The sequence below is a fragment of the Ranitomeya variabilis genome, chromosome 2 (genome assembly GCF_051348905.1).
Source record: "Ranitomeya variabilis isolate aRanVar5 chromosome 2, aRanVar5.hap1, whole genome shotgun sequence".
Lineage (NCBI taxonomy): Eukaryota > Metazoa > Chordata > Amphibia > Anura > Dendrobatidae > Ranitomeya > Ranitomeya variabilis.
Window position 1 is genome coordinate 819,531,007 of NC_135233.1, and position 23,003 is coordinate 819,554,009.

Below are 23,003 nucleotides of genomic sequence, written 5' to 3' on the forward strand. Positions count from 1 at the left end.
GCCAGCGACATTCTAACCATAGCAGAAGAACACCTTCTATCCTTATCAGCACTGCATGTCAGAGGAGTCGACTATTCAAAGGCAGATTTTCTCAGCCGTCACACCCTCCACCAAGGAGAGTAGGTTCCCAGTCATCGTATCTTCTTAATGATAACCAGAAAATGGGGCACTCCCAAGATAGACCTTTTTGCGACAAAAGACAACAAAAAAGTCAAAAAGTTTGTTTCATTGTTCCGGTCCGACAATCCCAATATCTTCGATGCCCTGCAAGTCCCTTGGACATTCCGAAAAGCATATGCCTTTCATCCATTGATACTTCTACCAACCGTGATCAGGAAGATAAGGGAGAACAGAGCAAACGTGATCTTAATAGCTCCTTTTTGGCCCAAGAGACCATGGTTTTCCTGGCTGAGAGCCATGTCAATCTCAGACCCATGGATTCTCCCGGAGGATCAGGATCTTCTCTTCCAGGGCCCCTTCAACCACCCTCATGTGAAGGGCCTACGGTTGACAGCTTGGAATTTGAGAGGCAGCTGCTAAAACTAAGGGTACTGTCACACAGTGCAATTTTGATCGCTACGACGGTACGATTCGTGACGTTCTAGCGATATCGTTACGATATCGCAGTGTCTGACACGCAGCAGCGATCAGGGATCCTGCTGAGAATCGTACGTCGTAGCAGATCGTTTGGAACTTTCTTTCGTCGCTTGATCACCCGCTGACATCGCAGGATCGTTGTGTGTGACAGCCATCCAGCGATGTGTTCGCTTGTAACCAGGGTAAACATCGGGTAACTAAGTGCAGGGCCGCGCTTAGTAACCCGATGTTTACCCTGGTTACCAGCGTAAACGTTAAAAAAACAAACAGTACATACTTACATTCCGGTGTCTGTCCTCCAGCGTCTCAGCTTCTCTGCACTGTGTGAGCGCCTGCCGGCCGGAAAGCGAGCACAGCGGTGACGCGGTGACATCACCGCTCTGCTTTCCGGCTATGGTGCTTACACAGTGGAGAGAAGCTGAGACGCCGGGGACAGACACCGGAATGTAAGTATGTACTGTTTGTTTTTTTAACGTTTACGATGGTAACCAGGGTAAACATCGGGTTACTAAGCACGGCCCTGCGCTTAGTTACCCGATGTTTACCCTGGTTACCCGGGGACTTCGGCATCGCTCCAGCGCCGTGATTGCAAAGTTTGACCGCAGTCTACGACGCTGGAGCGATAATCATACGACGCTGCGACGTCATGGATCGTGCCGTCGTAGCAACGAAAATTGCACTGTGTGACAGTACCCTAAGAGGCTTCTCAAACAAAGTAATTGACACTCTTCTACTAAGTAGAAAAAAATCCACCACATCTATTTATGTAAGAGTGTGGAAAAAATTTCTAAGCCTCTACCCGACAGCCCTGTCAAATGAAATTCATATTCCTATGATTTTAGAATTTCTTAAAAAAGGGCGCGATTTAGGTCTGGCAGTCAGTACCTTAAAAGTACACATTTCTGCTCTTGGAGCTTTATATGGTAACGATATTGCAGTTAACAAGTGGGTAGCCAGATTTGTTGCAGCATGCCAAAGGTCAGAGTCAGTTCAAATTCCCCACGTACCACCTTGGGATGTTAATTTAGTCCTCGAAGCTCTGACAGGGCACCCTTTTGAGCCACTACATTTAGCTCACATAAAACACGTCTCCATCAAGACAGCTCTTCTTGTCGCCTTAGTATAGGCAGGAAGGGTAAGTGACATACAGGCATTATCAATAGATCCTCATTTTCTGTCAATATTTCCAGATAGAGTTGTCCTAAAAACGGACCCTTCCTACTTACCCAAAGTATGCACTAAATTTCATAGATCACAAGAAATTTTCCTTCCTTCCTTCTATGATAACCCTACAAATCAGGAAGAAGAAAAATACCATACATTAGATGTGAGGAGGGCCATAATAGCCTATTTAGATAGAACTAGCGCCTGGAGGAAGAGCAGGGCTCTCTTTGTTTCCTTCCAGGGTCATAGAAAAGGAGCTGGAATCACAAAAGGTAATTTATCTCGGTGGATTCGAGATACAATATTTCTGGCATATTTATCTAAAGGGGAGAGCCTGCCTGAGACCATAACTGCACATTCCACCCAGGCGATAGCATCATCCTGGACTGAACGAGCGGAGGTTCCAATAGAACTAATATGTAAGGCCGCAACCTGGTCTCCTACTACCTTCTATAATCACTATAGATTGGATTTATCTACCTCTTCTGACCTGTCTTTCGGTAGATCAGTTCTTAACACGGTGATCCCTCCCAAATGACTATCTCTGAAAGTCTCTCAAGTGGGTGCTGTCATGGCGAAGAGAAAACACCGGATTACTTACCGGTAATACTCTTTTATAGAGCCACGACAGCACCCCTTCACTTCCCTCCCTAATAAGTTAATTTTGTATATGAGCATGGTTAAGGGTGATTGGTTCTTGTAGTTAGCCATACTTAAGTTAATTAATGATAAATGATAATATCGAATTGCCTACTAAATCTGGTGGGCGGTTCCTCGCAATCTCTGTAACCCAACTGTGGGAGCGAGGGGGACCACCCCTTTTATCTCTCCATAGGGTTTCCTGCTCCTAGGGGCGGATCCCCTCTCTCAAGTGGGTGCTGTCGTGGCTCTATAAAAGAGTATTACCGGTAAGTAATCCGGTGTTTTCTTTTTTTTACATACTACATTTAATATGCTCTGGGGACTGGAGAAAACCCAGTGCATAATAAAGGATATTCAATTCACAGAGAATAAATTCTCTGCTAATTATTTTTCTTGGGAAAAAACAGGCAAACAAGGAAATTTAAATTTCATCAGATCAACTTATCTCTAGGTTGTTGCCATCACTCCTCTTGTTTCATACACCAAAACTTTTCTTTCAGTATTTTTTGTGAACTTTTCTACATCCAAAAAAATTACATTTTTAATATTGTCATTTGCTGAAGAAATAAGCCTTGTGCTGAATAGGCCCCGGCCTTTCCATTGACTGGTCATTGATTACACTGTCTTGATTCTGGTGCTTCCCCATTGCTTAATCACTTTATGAACAAAAACCTGTTGTCAATTTACAAAAAAGGCATAGAAATACATGCAGCCGCACACTCCGGTCTCGAGTGTCGGCGGCAATGCCGGGTATTGATGCGCATTGTACTCGCAAGTGTGACCCCAGCCTTAAAGTGACTGTGCCCCTTATCACCCCTTATAGCCAAATTTTGAAGTAAAGCTATTTCTCATTTAATCTCTCTGGAGTTCTTTGTCAGCCTCTTTATCTATAGGTATACCACACTCTTATCTAGCACTGTCAGCAGTTTTCCAGAGTCAAAACACTTGATAAAATCCTTTTAATTTACCCTTTTTTATTCAGACATATTCATTTGCATGAAACACAGAAACCTAATGCTGACTGGAAAACCAGTATAAGTTTCCAATTATTGCAGATTTTAACAGTTGTAATTATTGGTTGCTTCATAACCACATCTTGGAGAAACTTATTTTGGAATTTTGGAATTGAGTCTCCTAAATGGGTAGCAAAGAACTACTTGGAAATTGGAATAGTAAGAAACATTTATATGCCAAAAATAATGCTGCAAAATATTACACACAAAGAACTAGCTGGCAGCATTTGATTTATAAAAATCATTAAACTAAAATGGATTAATTCAAAATTAAAAGGGTTGTCCAAGTTTTGGATGATTAAATGTGACTATAAACTTCTGAATGCTCATAGCGCGCACATCACATGCTATCAGGATTCAGTGGTGCATACGGTGAGAGCGGGCAGTTACGTCAGCTCAAGTTCGCGATTTGCATACATGTAGTCACATGCTGGCTCAAGGTGCTAGGTCTCCCTCATTTCACTTGTATTTAGCGAGGCTGGATACATCTAGTTGGAATATTACTAATTATTACTATGTTTACAAAGTAGAAGATCAGTCCAGAAGGAGAAAGAAGCAGAATTCTTTCAGATCAAATATATTCCGAAATTGGTTATTTTTATATATATACCACTGATTTATGATGAAAAAATGAAAACAATGATTTAAGTAAAATATATATACTAAAAGGGTTCTACATAGCCCCACTTGTTTTATTTTTGTTTTCAATAAAAAAAAGTTTAACAGATATCACAGAATAACTAATCATTTACAAACAGTAACATAACAATGAAATTCCCATATGTATTAAGAATTGACATCAGAAACATCAAAAGGTATATCTGAAAACTGAAAGAATCATCTGTAATCCACAAATGCTGGCCATTAAGTAAGCCAAATTGATTATTATTCATACAATTAAGAACACATTTATTAGGACTACATTAGGATTATGTTACTATGCCAAACATAACATTCTGCAAAATAAACAAAAGAGCTCAAACTCAAAATAAAAGGTGGAATATAAAAGAGACAGGCATAATGCAATTAGCGGCGTTCAAGCATGTGATTGTGAAGTAGCTGGATACCCATTCTGGTGGTTAGGATGTTCTCCCTAGCACATGACAGGTGCTACCTAGGGGAGTAGCTAGAGAATCCAGTCTGGAGGGAACCATCAAAGAGCCCATCCTGGAACAGCTTAGATTTCTTGATTTGGAGGGTGTCTTTGGAGTGCCCAACAAGGAGAAGCTGAAGAGCTCAGCCAGGAGGTAGCTGCTAGAAAACTTAATTTGCTGGCTGACTGATCAAGAGACAATCATGGTGGAAAACATGCATTCAAGCTTGGAAAAGGTGCTCCTCATTGAAGAAAGACTGCATTATTGATTATATCCAGACCAGCAAACAATTTTTCTAAGAATGTAATAGATTTTCAAGTCAGCATCTTTACTTCATATAGAGCTCGTAAACTTCTAAAATATAGAAGCTTGGTATTAATTGCTAGCAGTAACTCTTAGTTTGTAAAAGTTTAAGTTTAGTATCTAACATAAAGGAATAATGTATCTTTGCTTTTATAGGGTGATTCCGGACAGCCTGGTAATCCTGGATCCCCTGGACAACCTGGTCCAGATGGTAAGCCTGTGAGTACTAAATAATTTGTATACATAAGCACAATAAATGTTCAGACTTCTTCCTGTGTATATTATAATTAAATACATGAATTTAAGGTATAGATTTGAAAATGACATTGCATTAGACTTAAGCTCCATTCACATGTCTGCGTAAACATTCAACTTTTCTGCTCTTTCTTAAGAACAGATCAACAAAATGCCTGATTCGTTGCATTAGTTATGCAATTAAAAGCAAGTGGCCCTATTCATGGGCGGACATACCACCGGTTCAACCAGTGCAGCTGCATCGGGGCCCGGAGGCTCTGGGGGCCCCCTGCAGGGTGGCTAATGAGGGCAATCTGGCTAGTTTATCTGGCTTTGAGGTCCTGGCCAGATTGCCCTCATGTGTGGTGGGCAGGGAGCAATCCCTGCAGTTCCGCTGCCTGCAAGAGAAAATGGCAGCGGAGCTGCAGGGAATGGATCTGTCCTGCTTCCTGCCCGCACTTCCTTAACATTAGCAAGGTGACATTAACCCTTTATTACCCCATATCCCACCGCTACTCGGGAGTGGGAAGAGAGAGGCTAAGTGCCGGAATAGGCGCATCTTACAGATGTGCCTTTTCTGGGGTGGCTGGGGGCAGATGTTTTTAGCCAGGGGGGCCAATACCATGGTCCCTCTCTAGGCTATTAATATCTGCCCTCAGTCACTGGCTTTCCCACTCTGGCGGAGAAAATTGCGCAGGAGCCCATGCCAGTTTTTTCCGTGATTTAACTCTTTATTTTAACAGCTAGAGCCCCCAAATTTTGCACACACACACTACTAACATTAGTAGTGAGGAATATGCAAAAAAAGGATATGAAATGGTTTACTGTATGTAAACTATGTCTTATATCCTGTTGTGTTTGATAAGGAGATAGCAAGAGCCGGCAATTGAATTAGCGTCTTTTATGCTATCTAGCGCTGTATGAAATATATATATATATATATATATATATATATACATATATGCGTCTCACTGACATATATATATATATATATATATACAGTACAGACCAAAAGTTTGGACACGCCTTCTTTTTTAAAGATTTTTCTGTGTTTTCATGACTATGAAAATTGTACATTCACACTGAAGGCATCAAAACTATGAATTAACAGATGTGGAGTTATATACTTAGCAAAAAAAGTGTGAAACAACTGAAATTATGTCTTATATTCTAGGTTCTTCAAAGTAGCCACCTTTTGCTTTGATGACTGCTTTGCACACTCAATTTTGAATAAATTCCCAACAGTGTCACCCATAAAGCACCCCCACACCATCACACCTCCTCCTCCATGCTTCACGGTAGGAACCAGGCATGTAGAGTCCATCCGTTCACCTTTTATGCGTCGCACAAAGACAAGGTGGTTGGAACCAAAGATCTCAAATGTGGACTCATCAGAGCAAAGCACAGATTTCCACTGGTCTAATATCCATTCCTTGTGTTGTTTAGCCCAAACAAGTCTCTTCTGCTTGTTGCCTGTCCTTAGCAGTGGTTTAATAGCAGCTATTTTACCATGAAGGCCTGCTGCACAAAGTCTCCTCTTAACAGTTGTTGTAGAGATGTGTCTGCTGCTAGAACTCTGTGTGGCATTGACCTGGTCTCTAATCTGAGCTGCTGTTAACCTGCGATTTCTGAGGCTGGTGACTCGGATAAACTTATCCTCAGAAGCAGAGGTGACTCTTAGTCTTTCTTTCCTGGGACAGCCCTCATGTGAGCCAGTTTCTGTGTAGCACTTGATGGTTTTTGCCACTGCACTTGGGGACACTTTCAAAGTTTTCCCAATTTTTCGGACTGACTGACCTTCATTTCGTAAAGTAATGATGGCCACTCGTTTTTCTTTACTTAGCTGCTTTTTTCTTGCCATAATATAAATTCTAGCAGTCTATTCAGTAGGACTATCAGCTGTGCATCCACTAGACTTCTGCACAACACAACTGATGCTCCCAACCCCATTTATAAGGCAAGAAATCCCACTTATTAAACCTGACAGAGCACACCTTTGAAGTGAAAACCATTCCCGGTGACTACCTCTTGAAGCTCATCAAGAGAATGCCAAGAGTGTGAAAAGCAGTCATCAAAGCAAAAGCTGGCTACTTTGAAGAATCTAGAATATAAGACATAATTTCAGCTGTTTCACACTTTTTTGTTAAGTATATAATTCCACATGTGTTAATTCATAGTTTTGATGCCTTCAGTTTGAATGTACAATTTTCATACTCATGAAAATAAAGAAAAATCTTTAAATGAGAAGGTGTGTCCAAACTTTTGGTCTGTACTGTATATGGACTGTATATATGTTTTCACAAATATTTGAGCCCATGGATCCATTATATGTCCATTTTGCAAGATTGCGAGAAAAAAACGCAGTACGGATGCCATACGGATTAAAAATGGAGGATGACATGCATAAAATACACAGCCACACCCTGCCTACGGATGACATACGGATCACTGTTTTGGGATCATTTCTGCGTATTACGCCTGTAAAAAATGGACCGTATTTTCATACGCTAAGTGTGAGCCGGCCTAATAGTATTCCCATAATACAGAGATTCATTTAATTGGTGGGGTGGGGGTTGCTTGCAGCAGTGATAGACTTAGTGATTGATTAGTTATATGATGTAGCTGGAATATGACCTGTTGCACTTGAATTGCTATTGCCCATCAGAATTAATGTACTAGAAAGCAGCAATCAACACAATATTTTATAGAAAAAAAAAAAAATCTAAAAGTCAGTGTACTTTCAGCAGCAGAAATGCCACCACCACCACTGATACCATCTATCCTAGCAGTATTATTACAAAACGTAGGTTACAACAAGCATAATATTTTACAAGAAGTGGAGAGCTTTATACAATATATGGAACATCACTCATGTTAATCACTGCAGGAAGATGTAAATTCTGACAGCGACAGCGTCACTTTGAATTAGTATCCTACATAGAAGTTTCTGCCTGATCACAAATGACTTAAAAAGGAACATTTTTGGACCATTTTTTAATAAAAAAAAAAAGAAAACTCTGTAACTACACTGTGCTATTAAATAGACCTTGAAAGAGGTTGGATACATTCTTAGCAGATCTGAGAGTGTTAGGCTTTGTGCACACATTGAGTAAAATGTCTGCACCATTTCTGCAGCTCTTTGCAGGAAAATCGCAGCTGAAAAGAACCTACCACGTTTTTTGCCCCATTTTTGCCTGCATTTTTTCCCTGCATTTTCACTGATTTAAGTAAAGTTAATATTGAAAAGCGCAGGGCAAAAACACACAAAGAATTGACATCCTGCACCAAATCTGTAAGTCAAAAATACTCAGCGTTTGCATGACACTTCAGGTTTCTCATTCACTTTGCTGGCATTAGGATTGCTTCAGGTTTATCTAGAAAATTTGCAAGGAAAAGGCGCACCAAATCTGCAAAATGTGCACACAGCCTTACAGACATCTTTTAAGCTCAACTGGAGGCTTTGCAGTTTGTAGTTTTTGCAGCAAATTAGTATGTTAATATTTTCTTTTAAAATAATGGTCTGAACAATAGTATGCCTTGCTTGCTAAACCACCAGTAAAAAAAAGTCTTTTGCTAGCGTAACGCTTGCCAAACCCCAAACTCTTTGGAAAACATAATTCATTTGAACACAATTATTGACTTGCTCTTTAGTATGATTAGCTGTACTCATCACAGTTGTCTGTTTGAGGACACAATATGCCCTTGAACTAAAAATATGAATTTCCCACAAGAAGGTTTAGCTAGGATCATTTCTTTGGGTGTTTAAGCTAAAATTACAGTTTTAATCCACTCTGGAAGTAAAAGAACTAAAAGGAAAGTATTATGCTCTTTTTTTATAACTGGAAATAAAATGTCAATTTAATTCTATGTGTTCTGCCAACTATGAGAAGGAAACCCCTTTTGCGTTTCAAAAACAATTCAATGTTGCATAATTGGTCGCTAGGACACTGGACTTTTTTACAAAATAATTGGAAATGCTTCTAGTCTAGAAGCTATGTTCAGTTACTTAATATGCAATTGTGTAACTTAGGCCAGGGTCACACTAGCGTAGAATATGAATGAGTGCTGTGCGAGAAAACTCGTACCAGCGTTAATCTATGGGGCAGCTCACATCATGCTGTGATTTTACTCGGAAAAAAAAAATCGCACAGCACTCGGACCATGCAAGTGCTGTCCGATTTATACGCATCGGTGTCCTTTGAAAAGCCAGCAATTCAGCGCGGTGTACAGTAAAATCACACTGACAGGTTAGAATAGAATAGATAGAATAGATATATACACATAGAATACATATACATATAGATGGATGTCATTGACACACACAAATAAATATGTATATATATTACACACATAGATAGAAGAAAAGCCGGTAATTTATCTGCCGTGTCTGTTTGAACTGCTATTCTCTGTCTGAGGGCACAGCGAGCGTGAGAAAGTTCTCCTGCTCACGGTGTGATCTGACAGGTCCCGCGACTTCACGGCCAATGAACTCACTTCATCTATGTGACGTCGGCAAAAATTTCCCACGGCGCAAGCACTGACGTGAAAAGTGAAGTGAGTTCACTGAATGTGAACTCCCGGGACCTGTCAAACGGCACCGCGAGCAGGAGAATTTTCTCACTCTCATGGTGCCCGCAGACAGGGAATAGCAGTTCACATAGAGACACTGAGCACAGGGCAAGTGGGAAGAGTGACGCCAAGTGCCAGAATTGGCGCATCTTAGAGATGCACCTTTTCTAGGGGGGGCTGAGAGCTGATGTTTTTAGCCTGGAGGGGCCAGTATCCATGTCCCCTTCCTAGGCTATTAATATCAGCCCGCAGCTGTCTGCATAGCTTTTGCTGGCTATTAATTATAGGGGCCCCTATGTAATTTTTTTGGGGGGTCCCCCATTTTAATAGCCAGTAAAAGCTAATTATACAGCTGTGAGCTGATATTAATAGCCTGGGAAGGTCCATGGGTATTACCCCCTTCCCAGGCTATAAACATCTGACCACAGCTGACGGCTTTCCCTCTGCTGGTAGCAAAAATTGCTCAGGAGCCCATGCCATTTTTTTCTGAAAAATAATCTTTTATTAATTAAATACATGTCCAGTAATTTACACACACATACTAATTGTATTTGTCACTGACATCTATATATCTACCCATTTCATTTGTATTTACTGTATGTAATCCATCTCTTCTATCCTGTCGTGTCCTGCAGTGATTTTACAGAACACCGCAGCTAAATTACTGGCTTTTCTTCTATCTATGTAATATATATAGATATACATATGTGTGTGTCACTGACATCTATATATCTATGTATTCTATGTGTAAATATCTATTCTATATATTCCATTCTAACCTGTCAGCGTTATTTTACTGTACACACACATGAATTGCCGGCTTTTCTTATGTCTATCTAGTAAAAAAAAAGAATATATATATATATATATATATATATATATATATATATATATTGCTCAAAAAAATAAAGGGAACACCTAAGCAGCAGAATATAACTCCAAGCAAATCAAGCTTCTGTGAAATCAGACTGTCCACTTAAGAAGCAACACTGTTTGACGATCAATTTCACATGTTGCACAAATGGAATAGACAACAGATGGAAATTATTGGCAATTATCAAAACACACTCAATAAAGGAGTGGTTCTGCAGGTGGGGACCCCAGACTCTCAGCACCAATGTTTTCTGGCTGGTGTTTTGGTTTTTTTTAATATTGGTTGTGCATTTCACACTCGTGGTAGCATGAGATGGACTCTACAACCCACACGGGTGGCTCAGGAAGTGCAGCTCATCCAGGATGGCACATCAATGTGAGCTGTGGCATGAAGGTTTGCTGTGTCAGTCAGCGTAGTGTCCAGAGGCTGGAGGCGCTACCAGGAGACAGGCCAGTACACCAGGAGATGTGGAGGGGGCCGTAGAAGGGCAACAACACAGCAGCAGGACCGCTACCTCACCCTTTATTCAAGGAGGAATAGGAGGAGCAAAGCCAGAGCCGTGCAAAATGACCTCCAGCAGGCCACAAATGTCCATGCATCTGCACAAACTGTTAGAAACCGACTCCATGAGGATGGTCTGAGTGCCCGATGTCCGCAGATGGGGGTTGTGCTCACAGCCCAGCACTGTGCAGGACACTTGGCATTTGCCACAGAACACCAGGATTGGCAAATTTGCCACTGATGCCCTGTGCTCTTCACAGATGAAAGCAGGTTCACACTTAGCACATGTGACAGACACGATAGAGTCTGGAGATGCCTTGGAGAGTGATCTGCTGCCTGCAACATCCTTCAGCATGACCGGTTTGACAATGGGTCAGTAATGGTTTGGGGTGGCATTTCTTTGGAGGGCCACACAGCCCTCCATTTGCTCTCCAGAGGTAGCCTGACTGCCATTAGGTACCGAGATGAAATCCTCAGACCCCTCGTGAGACCATATGCTGGTGCGGTTGGTGCTGGGTTCCTTCTAATGCAGGACAATGCCAGACCTCATGTGGCTGGAGTGTGTCAGCAGTTCCTGCAAGATGAAGGCATTGAAGCTATGGACTGGCTCGCCGATTTCCCCAACCTGAATCCGATTGAACACATCTGGGACATCATGTCTTGCACCATCCACCAATGTCACGTTGCACCACAGACTGTCCAGGAGTTGGCGGATGCTTTAGTCCAGGTTTGGGAGGAGATCCCTCAGGAGACCATCCACCGCCTCATCGGGAGCATGCCCATGCATTGTAGGGAGGTTATACAGGCACATGGAGGCAACATACACACACACAACTGAACATCATTTCCTTGTCTTGAGGCATTTCCATTGCAGTTGGATCAGCCTGTAATTTGATTTTCCATTTTGATTTTGAGTAACATTCCAAATCCAGACCTCCATGGGATATTAATTTTGATTTACATTGATCATTTTTATGTTTTATTGTTCTCAGCACATTCCACTATGTAATGAATAAAGATATGCAACTGAAATATTTCATTCAGTGATATCTAGGATGTGGTATTTTAGTGTTCCCTTTATTTTTTTGAGCAATATATATATATATATGTATATATATATATATATATATATATATATATATATAGTAGCATAGCGCCTACTACGTGTCTTGGGGACACTCGCTTGGTATGGTATTAACGCACTCGGGCACGGTTTTCTATCAAAACAGAGCCTTTTAGGTTTATTTCTCACAACATAAACCACATCCACAGTAACTTCGTAACAGTTTGAACACCATCTGGACGTATTCAACTTCACAATAGTTCGTCTCTGACCCTGGTCAGCATAACACACGGTTTTCAGACCGTTACCCGTTGGCAACCTTCACGGGTTCCTGGACACCTCTTGGCCTCAGAGGTGCCCAATACACAATGTCTCTCTCTCTTCTAACCCCGGTTAGCATAACACAGATCCCTTTCCGTTACCTGTTGGTGCCGCACAGGTTTCTCGGATACCTCTCCTCCACAGAGGTATCCTTCAGACGTTTCTCACTCTGACCCCGGTCAGTACAACACGGATCTCCATCCGTTCCACACACTGGCATGTGCTAGGTCCAGAGCCCTGCTATGTGCTCTCCAGGACCTTCCAGCACATTCAACCCAGGCTTCCAGGACCTTCTGGCATAGACCATTCAGGTCCACACTCCAAGACCATGTGACCATCCCTCAGTCACATTATATAGTACTAACCACTCCCACAGGTGGGAGTGTGGATGTGTGACTAGTTTGTCCCGCCCATCTCACACAACTAGCCTAGTAAGTCTCCCTTACAACTATACAACCTCTTGAGGGACTACAGGTCCCAGAACAACAACATTGCATCAGACTTAACACGCAGACTCCCTCTGCGACACATATCGGCCATTCACAACACTGCCAGTCACTGTTTCACCACGATTATAATGACAAATATGCCTCCAAGCACATCCCAAGGAGCACACACAGTGCCCCCTAGATGCCACAGGGGTCACTACACCACAATATATATATATATATATATATATATATATATATATACATATATAAACAATATATACAGTATATATATTTATTTATGTATGCATGTGATTAACTTTCTTTAAAGTATCATAGGTTGCAGTCTGTTGAAGAGTTACATCATTTTATATAGCGTGAGCTAAAGAGTTGACAATGTGTTGTGTATTCAAAGAATGAATTTGGTATTTAAAGTTTCCATTGGCCTGATGCCTTTAAGTGACTGTGGAGTGGAATGTAAGCTTATCTCTCAATAAATGTGAATGGTTATTCTGGGCACTCTTGTTTCTATTTAAAAATTATAATCGCTTACCCTGTGCGGTCTCATGGTGGGAGGGTTATTATGCTGTAATACATATACATGAGCCAGCTGGAAGTATAAACTGTCGATGTGGGCAAAATAGTACTCTGTGCCTAATGTTTTGGAATTTATAATGTAATCTGTGGTAAAACGCATAGATCGATAATCCTTAATAAATTCTGAATCCACACAAATAAGTCACAGAAATTGAGAAACCTTTTTACCACATGTTTAATATACTAGATCCATACATTTAAAGGCAAAATTGCAGTGTGTTGACTTATCTTAAAGGAGTAACCCTGTGACATAGTATCCTGACTCATCACATATTACTAGTGTGTGCTAGAACCAGAGGAGTAGCTAGGGTTTTGGTTAGGGGGGGCGGGGGGGGGGGTGAAACTTCTGGGCCCCTAACCAGGTAACCTTGTTTACAACTCGGTGATGCACCCTAATAGTGGAGGAGGACCACAGCAGATGGCAGCGATGTTGCTGAAAATAATCTCTACACTTCCTGACAGAAGTTATGTCGCTTATCCATGTTATGTAAATAAAAGCTTATAACCTGACGTTAAATTCATCCATTGGTTGTATAAATTATTCTTTTGAAAGCTGAAACCCTACGAAATGTGGTTTAGGTTAAGAATATAAATTGCCATCAATGCAGAAATATTGATCAGTTAATGGACACAGAATGGTCAGATTTTGGCAAGACAAAAGTTTTGTCGCCCACAGAAAGTAATGTGATATTCAAACAAATAATTAACTTAAAATACAAATACATGCTGCATAACATTGGTGAATGAAATTGTGGTGCTAATAGAGTCATATTTAATATTTTGTGTGACTTCCATGAGCTTGAAGGACTGCATCCATGCGGTTTAACAACGATTCATACAATTTATTAATGAAGTCATCCGGAATAGCAAAGAATGCAGTCTTACATGCCTCCCAGAGTTCATCTAGATTCTTTGGTTTTGTCTTCCAAGCTTCCTCTTTCATCCTACCCCAAACATGCTCAATGATGTTCATGTCTGGTGACTGGGCTGGCCAGTCCTTGAGCACCTTGATCTTTTTTGCCTGGAGGAACTTTGTTGTAGAGATGGATGTATGAGATGGAGCACCATCCTGCTGCAGAATTTGACCCCTTTTATGATTTGGAATATAAGAGGTAGCTAATACTTCTTGATATTTTAGGCTATTGATATTGCCTTCCACCTTACAAATGTTTTGCACATCCACATACTGAATGTAACCCCAGACCTTGATCTTTCTACCACCAAATTTAACTGTTTTCAGGGTGTATTTTGGATCCATACGGGCTCCAGTAGGTCTCCTGTAGTATTTGCGGCGGGTGTGGTGTAATTGTACTGAAGATTCATGAGAGAAATCCACCTTCTGCCACTTTTCCAGCATGCATCTTTTTAGCAGGCTGTGGGACTTTGCAGATGCCACACGGCTTTCTATTTGCCTTTTGTTTAGTGCTGGCTTCCAGGCACTGATTCAACCATGGAGGCCATTTCGAGACAGAATCCTACAAATTGTTCTAGATGACACAGGGACTTGAGGTGATCAGGCCTGTTGGAGCTCTGCTGCAGTGGAAGAGGAGCTTGCTTTGGATTTTCTAACCAACAAAAGTTCCTCTTGAGCATTTGTCTTGCGGGGTCTGCCAGACCTGGGCTTCAGTCTCTTAAAATCTTTTTTTAATTCTTTATACTTGATGCTGAGACACATAAAAGGTGTCAGCCACCTCTGCAGTGGATCTGGTCTTCAGCCTTTGGTTTCAGGGTGGATTTTTGGCATGTTGTCAGGGCTCAAGATGCAGTTCAAGTGAAGGTCTGGGGTGCTGGGTTTCTTTTTATACACACACTAATTAACCGATCATCTACTGAGCACAGGTGAGGATGTAAACTAGGATTGGGTGCATTATATGACCAGGCGACAAAACTTTTGTCTTGCCAAAATCTGACCATTCTGTGTCCATTAACTGATCAATATTTCTGCATTGATGTCAATTTATTTCCTTAACCTAAACCACATTTTGGAGGGTCCCAGCTTTCAAAAGAATAATTTATACACCCAATGGATGAATTTAACATCAGGTTATAAGCTTTTATTTACGTAACATGGATAAGCGACATAACTTCTGTCAGGGAGTGTATATATAGTATAATTATTTTTGCACTTTGCACTTTATTTACTAATTGGTGCTATTTTGGCAATAATCCCTGAATACTCATTTTAAAGGCACATATATATTATTTTATAATGTGTTTTAGGTAATATCTATTCTCTCCAGACTTAAGTGCTTATTATTTGTCCAGTGTTTTGCTTTTTCCATTTCTGCATGGTTTGTCTCCATCTCCAACAAAATAAATTTTATGAAGTGTTTTTTATTATAAATTTAAATAAAGATTATGTATTTTTATGATTCCTGTCTGGAGGACCTTTGTTCTTTCATATTTGTCTAAATCACGGTCCTCTGTGTTTAATTATTGGGGCATCTTTTTCATAGACTCTGTAATAAGTCAGCCCCCATAGGCAGACTGTGTAGCATAATGCAGCCCCCCCATAGGCAGACTCTGTAGCATAAGGCAGCCCTCATAAAAATAAATAAATACTCACCTCTCTTCTTCCTGGTTCCTCCACTGTTCTGAGTGCCCGCTTATCTCCTGACAGCAGGCACCGGGTAGTGATGTCATCGTGACCCCTGTCAGTGTTAGTGTCGGTGATGTCAGACGCTGACAGGGGGATGTTGGGAGAGGGAGCATAACGCTCCTTCTCTCATCAATGCAGTCAGCTGTATCGGCATGTAGCCTATACAGCTGAACCTGCGATGACAGGCGAGGGGCCCACTACTGGCACCGGGCCCCCCCGTCTGCTCAGGGGTTCCATTGCGGAAGAGCAGGGAGATCGATTCTCCCTGCTCTGCCACAGAATGTAACTGTATCAGCGTGCTGTGCACAAGCCGATACAGTTACAGTAGTGTAGCTCTGGGTGGGCCCCCTCAGAGCAGGGGGACTGGGGCGACTGCACCCTCTGCCCCCCCGGTAGCTACGCTACTGCCTAGAACATAAAGCTTAGTGTGGGTTGAACTTCTGAGACTCTCATAGACCATGAGAATAAATGAGCAGAAGCCATTTTTATCTATTTTCCTTGCACAGCAAAGTTCTCACCTACATCTTGTCAATGGGGCAAATGAATAGCACTGCATTGTCATTACTTGCCCAGTGGATGGCTGGGAGTGGCAATTTAAAGGGAAGAATTTTATCATAGACCTTTTTTTGTTTGCATGCAAGTCAACATTTTATTGAAACAAGAAAAGCTAATTTCAGCTCACTCTTGTGTAGGAACCTGGATGAATTCCTTCAGCGAAGCAAAGGATTGAGTCCCTGCCAGACTCCATAGGCCATGAGGAAGGAAAGATAATCCAGCTTCATTGTTAAATTCGAAAAATCTTTATTCCAAAAAATGTTTAAAAAACAAAGCATGGCGTAGAATACAAATTCAATTGCAAATGCAGATGGATTGGCAGGTACTGAAAAAACTAAGAAGAAACCGGATATGTTTTGAACACTCTGAAGTGTTTTTAAACTCGATATACTAGTTAAACTCGGTTAGTGATTCCAGATGATTTCACCTGATTCTTCAAATTAGGCAAAATTTCCCTCCAGATTTCACTCTAACTTTTGGCTCAAAAAGTCTAAAGCAGTTCTGTGTTGGAAAAAAGCCATTTTTAAATTTTCTCCAAATTCATGAATCATGTGCGCCATTTTGATGAATTTTCTAATCAACGTTAGAATCAATAGATCTTGGAATAATAACTAGTTGGCCCATGCAAAATTTTCGCACATTGGTCATCTGGGGCACAGGCAATTTTCAAAAAAGCAAGCTGGTCAAATGTAAATGTATTTAATGACATGAACACAGACAGGTATTTATTTATCCTTATATATTATTTCAAAACATTCTTTTTCAGTGATTACTTTGTATCTCCGTTCATACTGCACCCACACACACAACACAAATGATACACCATTTGAAAGGTAAATTTGCCCCCTTCAACAAGAAAATAGCTAAACAACCACACAGTTTAAACATTAATTTTCATAAATCTGCAGTAAGGGAAAATGACCTGCAGGTGGCACCACACGACTTCACCTAAATAGAGCTTTGCTGAACAATGTGAACATACTTTATCCATACTCCCAACACTGTGGGTTTTAACTTCATTGTCTGGAAGTAATAAGAGAGCACAACAGTATGTCTTTGGAAGTGAATGTTGGCACCTCCTTGCACAGATGTCTTGTTGTAGACGCAGGAAGTAATCAGGTGGAACTGTTGTGAATTCTGCTCTTCGGCTCCCTCCGGTGGTTATAAGTGGTAGCGCTGCTGTCTTTGGATCGCTGCAGTCATCAGGTGTGTCCACTTATTGCAATTCTGACTGGGCTATTTAGTCTTGCTTGACCCTTTAGTCAGTGCCAGTTGTCCATTGTTCCTGGAGGATTCACATCCCTGCCTGGTCTCTCCTGCTTTGCTGTTCATTTCAACAAAGATAAGTTCTGGCTTTGTTTTTTGCAGTCCACATGCTGTGGGACTTATTGTTCAGTTCTTTTCCATGTTTTGTCTTGTCCAGCTTGGTCTGTATAAGGATTTGTTCAGTCAAGCTGGTATCTCTGGAGATGCAGATATACCCTCCATATCTTTAGTTAGATGTGGAGATTTTGTATTTTCTGTGGTGGATATTTTCTAGTGTTTTAATACTGACCGCATAGTACTCTGTCCTATCCTTTCTATTTAGCTAGAGCGGCCTCCTTTGCTAAATCCTGATTTCAGTCTGCGTATGTTATTTCCCTCTCCTCTCACAGTCAATATTTGTGGGGGGCTGTCTATCCTTTGGGGATTTTCTCTGAGGCAAGATAGTTTTCCCTTTTCTATCTTTAGGGGTATTTAGTCCTCCGGCTGTGTCGAGATGTCTAGGGAGTGTTAGGTACATTCCACGGCTACTTCTAGTTGCGGTGTTAAGTTCAGGGTCTCCAGTCAGTATAGGTATCACCTTCTCCAGAGTACGTCTCATGCTGCTCCTAGGCCACCACATCATAACATGGAACTAAATCAACACAGTGCTCTTGCAGTAGTGTTCTTCGCTGATTCACTATTGGTTGTCTGTGCTTCTGTTGAGCCTGTCTATTGTTTTCAAGTATTTGTTGCCTTTTGTTCATGAGGTTGTAGCCTGTTTGATAATCACTGAGATGGTGTCTGAAGAGGTCTGGGATGTCTCATCTGTGTTGGACTGCCTCGAGGCCTGCTTTTTATACGCCTCTTCCTAGTCATCCTGCAAAGTAATTTCAAACCCAAGCAATGTCAGGTCTGCGCTCCAAATGCAGCTTGAAATGTACAATAAGCAGTGAATGTTTCCAATAGAATAAGCAGTGCATGTTTCAAATGTGTTTGCATATGTGACTCACCTGCAGTGAAGTGTGCAATCTGTTTGGATTTGTTTGTGATGTCTGTAATCAGCTTTGTGAAAGTGTGCTTTGGGGTAGTGTGGTGTCACCTGCAGGTCATTTTTCCTTACTGCAGGTTTATGAAAATTAATGTTTAAACTGTATTTTGTGATCACATTGTGAATGTGTAGTTTGTTTGGCTATTTTCTTGCTGAAGGGGGCAAGTTTACCTTTCAAATGGTGTATCATTTGTGTGTGTGGGTGCAGTATAAATGGAGATACAAAGTAGTCACCAAAAAAGAGTGTTTTGAAATAATATATAAGGATTTCCAGCACAGGCACATTTTTTTAATACATCAAAAATGTGGAAGTTAGTATTATTCCAAGATTTATTCATTAAAATGTACTTTGCTCATGGGAAAACCCCTTTAAAACACCAGAAATTATGAATCTCAGCCTCTGTGTTAAACTACTGTCATGGGTTTACAGCGACAGAGAGAAGCCAAAAGACCTCAGTGTCTGATTTCTTCTACTCCTGCACTGATTAGAAGTACTTCAAAGGTGTAAACATTTTTTTGGTAGTGTAGGGTTTAATCTTCTCTGTTGATAGCTCCTGAAGCATTAAGGCTCCCAGCTGTGCACTGTTAGCCACTCCCATCTCCTATATAATCTGGGTCCTGGCTAGCACTGATTGTCAAATAGCTTATGCAGCATGGCTGGAGGTTGTTGTTGGTTATTATAGGAGAAGGTGTTTGGTGGGTTTATCTGTGACTGTTGCTAGGTTTTGAGTGTGTGATAATTCCCTCTTTTCTCCTACTTTGGTTTAACTCCATCCTCCACTCCCCGCTGTATTCTTCTGTTGTCTGAGTATATTTGTATGTTTGGTATTTTTCATTACCCCTGTTCATATTACCTTGTTAGTTTGGTTGGTGTACTACTGTATATTACTACTCCCCTCTTCCCTGAGTGGGGGAAGGGTGCAGACTGAGGGTGAATTCAGGAGTTAAGGCAATGTACGTGACCCTGGCGTCTTCACCATCAGAAGTAATTTGGAGAAGATGGTGAGCTATGACACCCTAGCATTAAGGACAGGAACAACAGAGTTGTGACAACTACATCCAATCCAAGAAACGTGATGTCCTGGAAACCAGATACCGACTGATAAATAGGACATGGGATGCCTTATCGATTCAGAGTCACTTGTAATATTGAAAAGACCTCTTTAACTACAGTATACATTATATAACAATTATATAGTTAAATAGTATATCTCTGTGAAATGGAAGAACGTTTTGCAGATCTACAATATGTCTATTTCATTAACAACATCATGTGGAAGAGTATTTCATATCATCAATTCTCTAGCAATAATAGTTCCATGCTGTTGGAAAAGCTGTCTTTTATATCTCAAGAATGTTCCTTTTTATATTTATAGCCCTAGGTATGAAATGATCATTAGATAGTAGGTTTTTACACATTTTTTTATAATGAATAGTTCACCACTAAGTTATCTTTTTTCAAAATATTGTTAAACCCTTCCTGACAAGCGCCATACTTATACTGCTCAGCGGGAGCTACGTTCCCCCAAACAGCAGTAAAAGTACAGCGCACCAATAGTGCTCCCTCACGCTGAGCGCCGTGGCAATCAGGTGTGGGTGTCAGCTCTGTGTCAGAGCTGACCACCCGCAGAATCACACATGATCGGTGCTAGCACAGATCATGGGCATTTAACCCATCTGTCAGTACTAACAGCGGCATAGATGAGCATTTATCATCATACTGACAAACCAAAAGTGCAATAAAACGTAATAAAAAAGACAAATGTAAATTAAAATGCTACTGCTGAAAATGTCATCTTGTCCCACAAAAAACAAGCCCCATACAGATCCATCAGCAGAAAAATAAAAAAGTTATAGCTCTCAGAATAAAGCAATGCAAAAATAATTATTTTTTCTATAAAATATTTTTTATTGTGTAAAAGTGTCAAAACATAAAAAACGCTATAAATTGGGTATCACTGTAATCATACTGACCCGAAGAATAAAGCTGCCTTACTAATTTTACCACAAGGACAAAAGTGGTGGTCAATCAAATAACAAAAAATAATAAAGCCACAATTGGGCTGCAATGATAATTTGTGTAAAATTGTACAATTACAAGAAGACCACTACTTATTAGATGAATGGCAAACCATTCGGTGTAAGAGTAAAACAAAGATCCTAAAACTATGGAATCCAAGATATAAAAATAATAAAACTTAAAATAAATCTATAAAAAATCTAAAAAATTTTTTTGAGAAATAATAATGAGGAAAGGTGCAATGCACTAAAATGCCTTTATTACATAAATATGTATTTATACAGGGCAACAATAGGCAACTCAAAAGTGTGCCTGTAACTGGAGGACAAAATGGTAAAATTAAACAGCAAAAATAGCACCAATATTGTAACGGACACCGAGAAGGCAGAATATAAAAGAGAAAAAGTTCATACATATATGTAAGAAAGTATAAAAACATATATATATGTATATATTATGTATATAAATAACAAATTTAGTAAAAAATCTGTATATAAAAAGATGGCCGTAAAAAAGGGGGGGAGGGGAGATATAAACACTGAGCAAAGCTGAATAAGGTACGATCATAAACTATATATATATGTGCAAAGACGTGTATAGTAAACACATACTACATATAAGGTGCACACAATGAGTAATAAGGTGCAAATGAAAGTGCAAAGTGTAATGCAAGCTGGTTGAAACAAAAAATATATATATATATGAAACAAAATGAGTGATAAGATACAATTGAACACACAAAGTGTTAAAGTGGTGAGGGATAAACCCTAAATCACGAAACTTGCTCAATGTGAAAATTACATACGGCCACAAAAAATATATATATATTTACCAATGCCCGCTAAGTGTCCAGGTCCTCCAGATACCGCACACCCCGACGCGCGTTTCGGACTGTGTCCTTCGTCAGGGGGTGGCATACTGGAAGAACCGGGGGTCTATATATACACGTGGAGTAACATACCGCCGATGAGCGAGGTCGGCGCTGAAGCGGCGCATGCGCAGCCCGAAGGACCCGGAAGTGCGTGAAACCCGCGCCACGCGACCCGGCAGAGGAGCGTTGCCAAGGCAGTGAGGACGCAGGACACGCAACAAGAGGGACCCGAGCGGCGCATGCGCACTGCGGCGGCCCCGTGTCATCGGAGGAAAGTAAGCTGTCGATGAGGAAGCAGAAGCAGAGCGGCGCATGCGTCATCGGCGGCCCCAAAGATGTGCGAACCAAGGCCCGGAACCGGCAGCAAGAAGCTCATCGGCGGTATGTTACTCCACGTGTATATATAGACCCCCGGTTCTTCCAGTATGCCACCCCCTGACGAAGGACACAGTCCGAAACGCGCGTCGGGGTGTGCGGTATCTGGAGGACCTGGACACTTAGCGGGCATTGGTAAATATATATATATATATATCAAGTTTCGTGATTTAGGGTTTATCCCTCACCACTTTAACACTTTGTGTGTTCAATTGTATCTTATCACTCATTTTGTTTTATATATATATATATATTTTTTGTTTCAACCAGCTTGCATTACACTTTGCACTTTCATTTGCACCTTATTACTCATTGTGTGCACCTTATATGTAGTATGTGTTTACTATACACGTCTTTGCACATATATATATTTTATGATCGTACCTTATTCAGCTTTGCTCAGTGTTTATATCTCCCCTCCCCCCCTTTTTTACGGCCATCTTTTTATATACAGATTTTTTACTAAATTTGTTATTTATATACATAATATATACATATATATATGTTTTTATACTTTCTTACATATATGTATGAACTTTTTCTCTTTTATATTCTGCCTTCTCGGTGTCCGTTACAATATTGGTGCTATTTTTGCTGTTTAATTTTACCATTTTGTCCTCCAGTTACAGGCACACTTTTGAGTTGCCTATTGTTGCCCTGTATAAATACATATTTATGTAATAAAGGCATTTTAGTGCATTGTACCTTTCCTCATTATTATTTCTCAAAAATTTTTTTTAGATTTTTTATAGATTTATTTTAAGTTTTATTATTTTTATATCTTGGATTCCATAGTTTTAGGATCTTTGTTTTAATTTTACCACAAGCGGAACGGTATATAAAAAAAAACAATAAAGCAGTTCCTGAATTGCTGTTTTTTGTTTATTCTG

General features: G+C 40.6%; 1 protein-coding gene across 1 annotated transcript in view; it reads left to right on the plus strand.

Moving 5' to 3' along the window:
* COL21A1 (collagen type XXI alpha 1 chain) overlaps nt 1–23,003 on the plus strand; it is a 614,795-nt gene that overhangs the window by 248,598 nt on the left and 343,194 nt on the right. Inside the window, exon 9 of the mRNA XM_077290009.1 lies at nt 4,970–5,032. Coding sequence (XP_077146124.1) covers nt 4,970–5,032 — 63 coding nt within the window. The remainder of the gene's footprint in view (nt 1–4,969; nt 5,033–23,003) is intronic.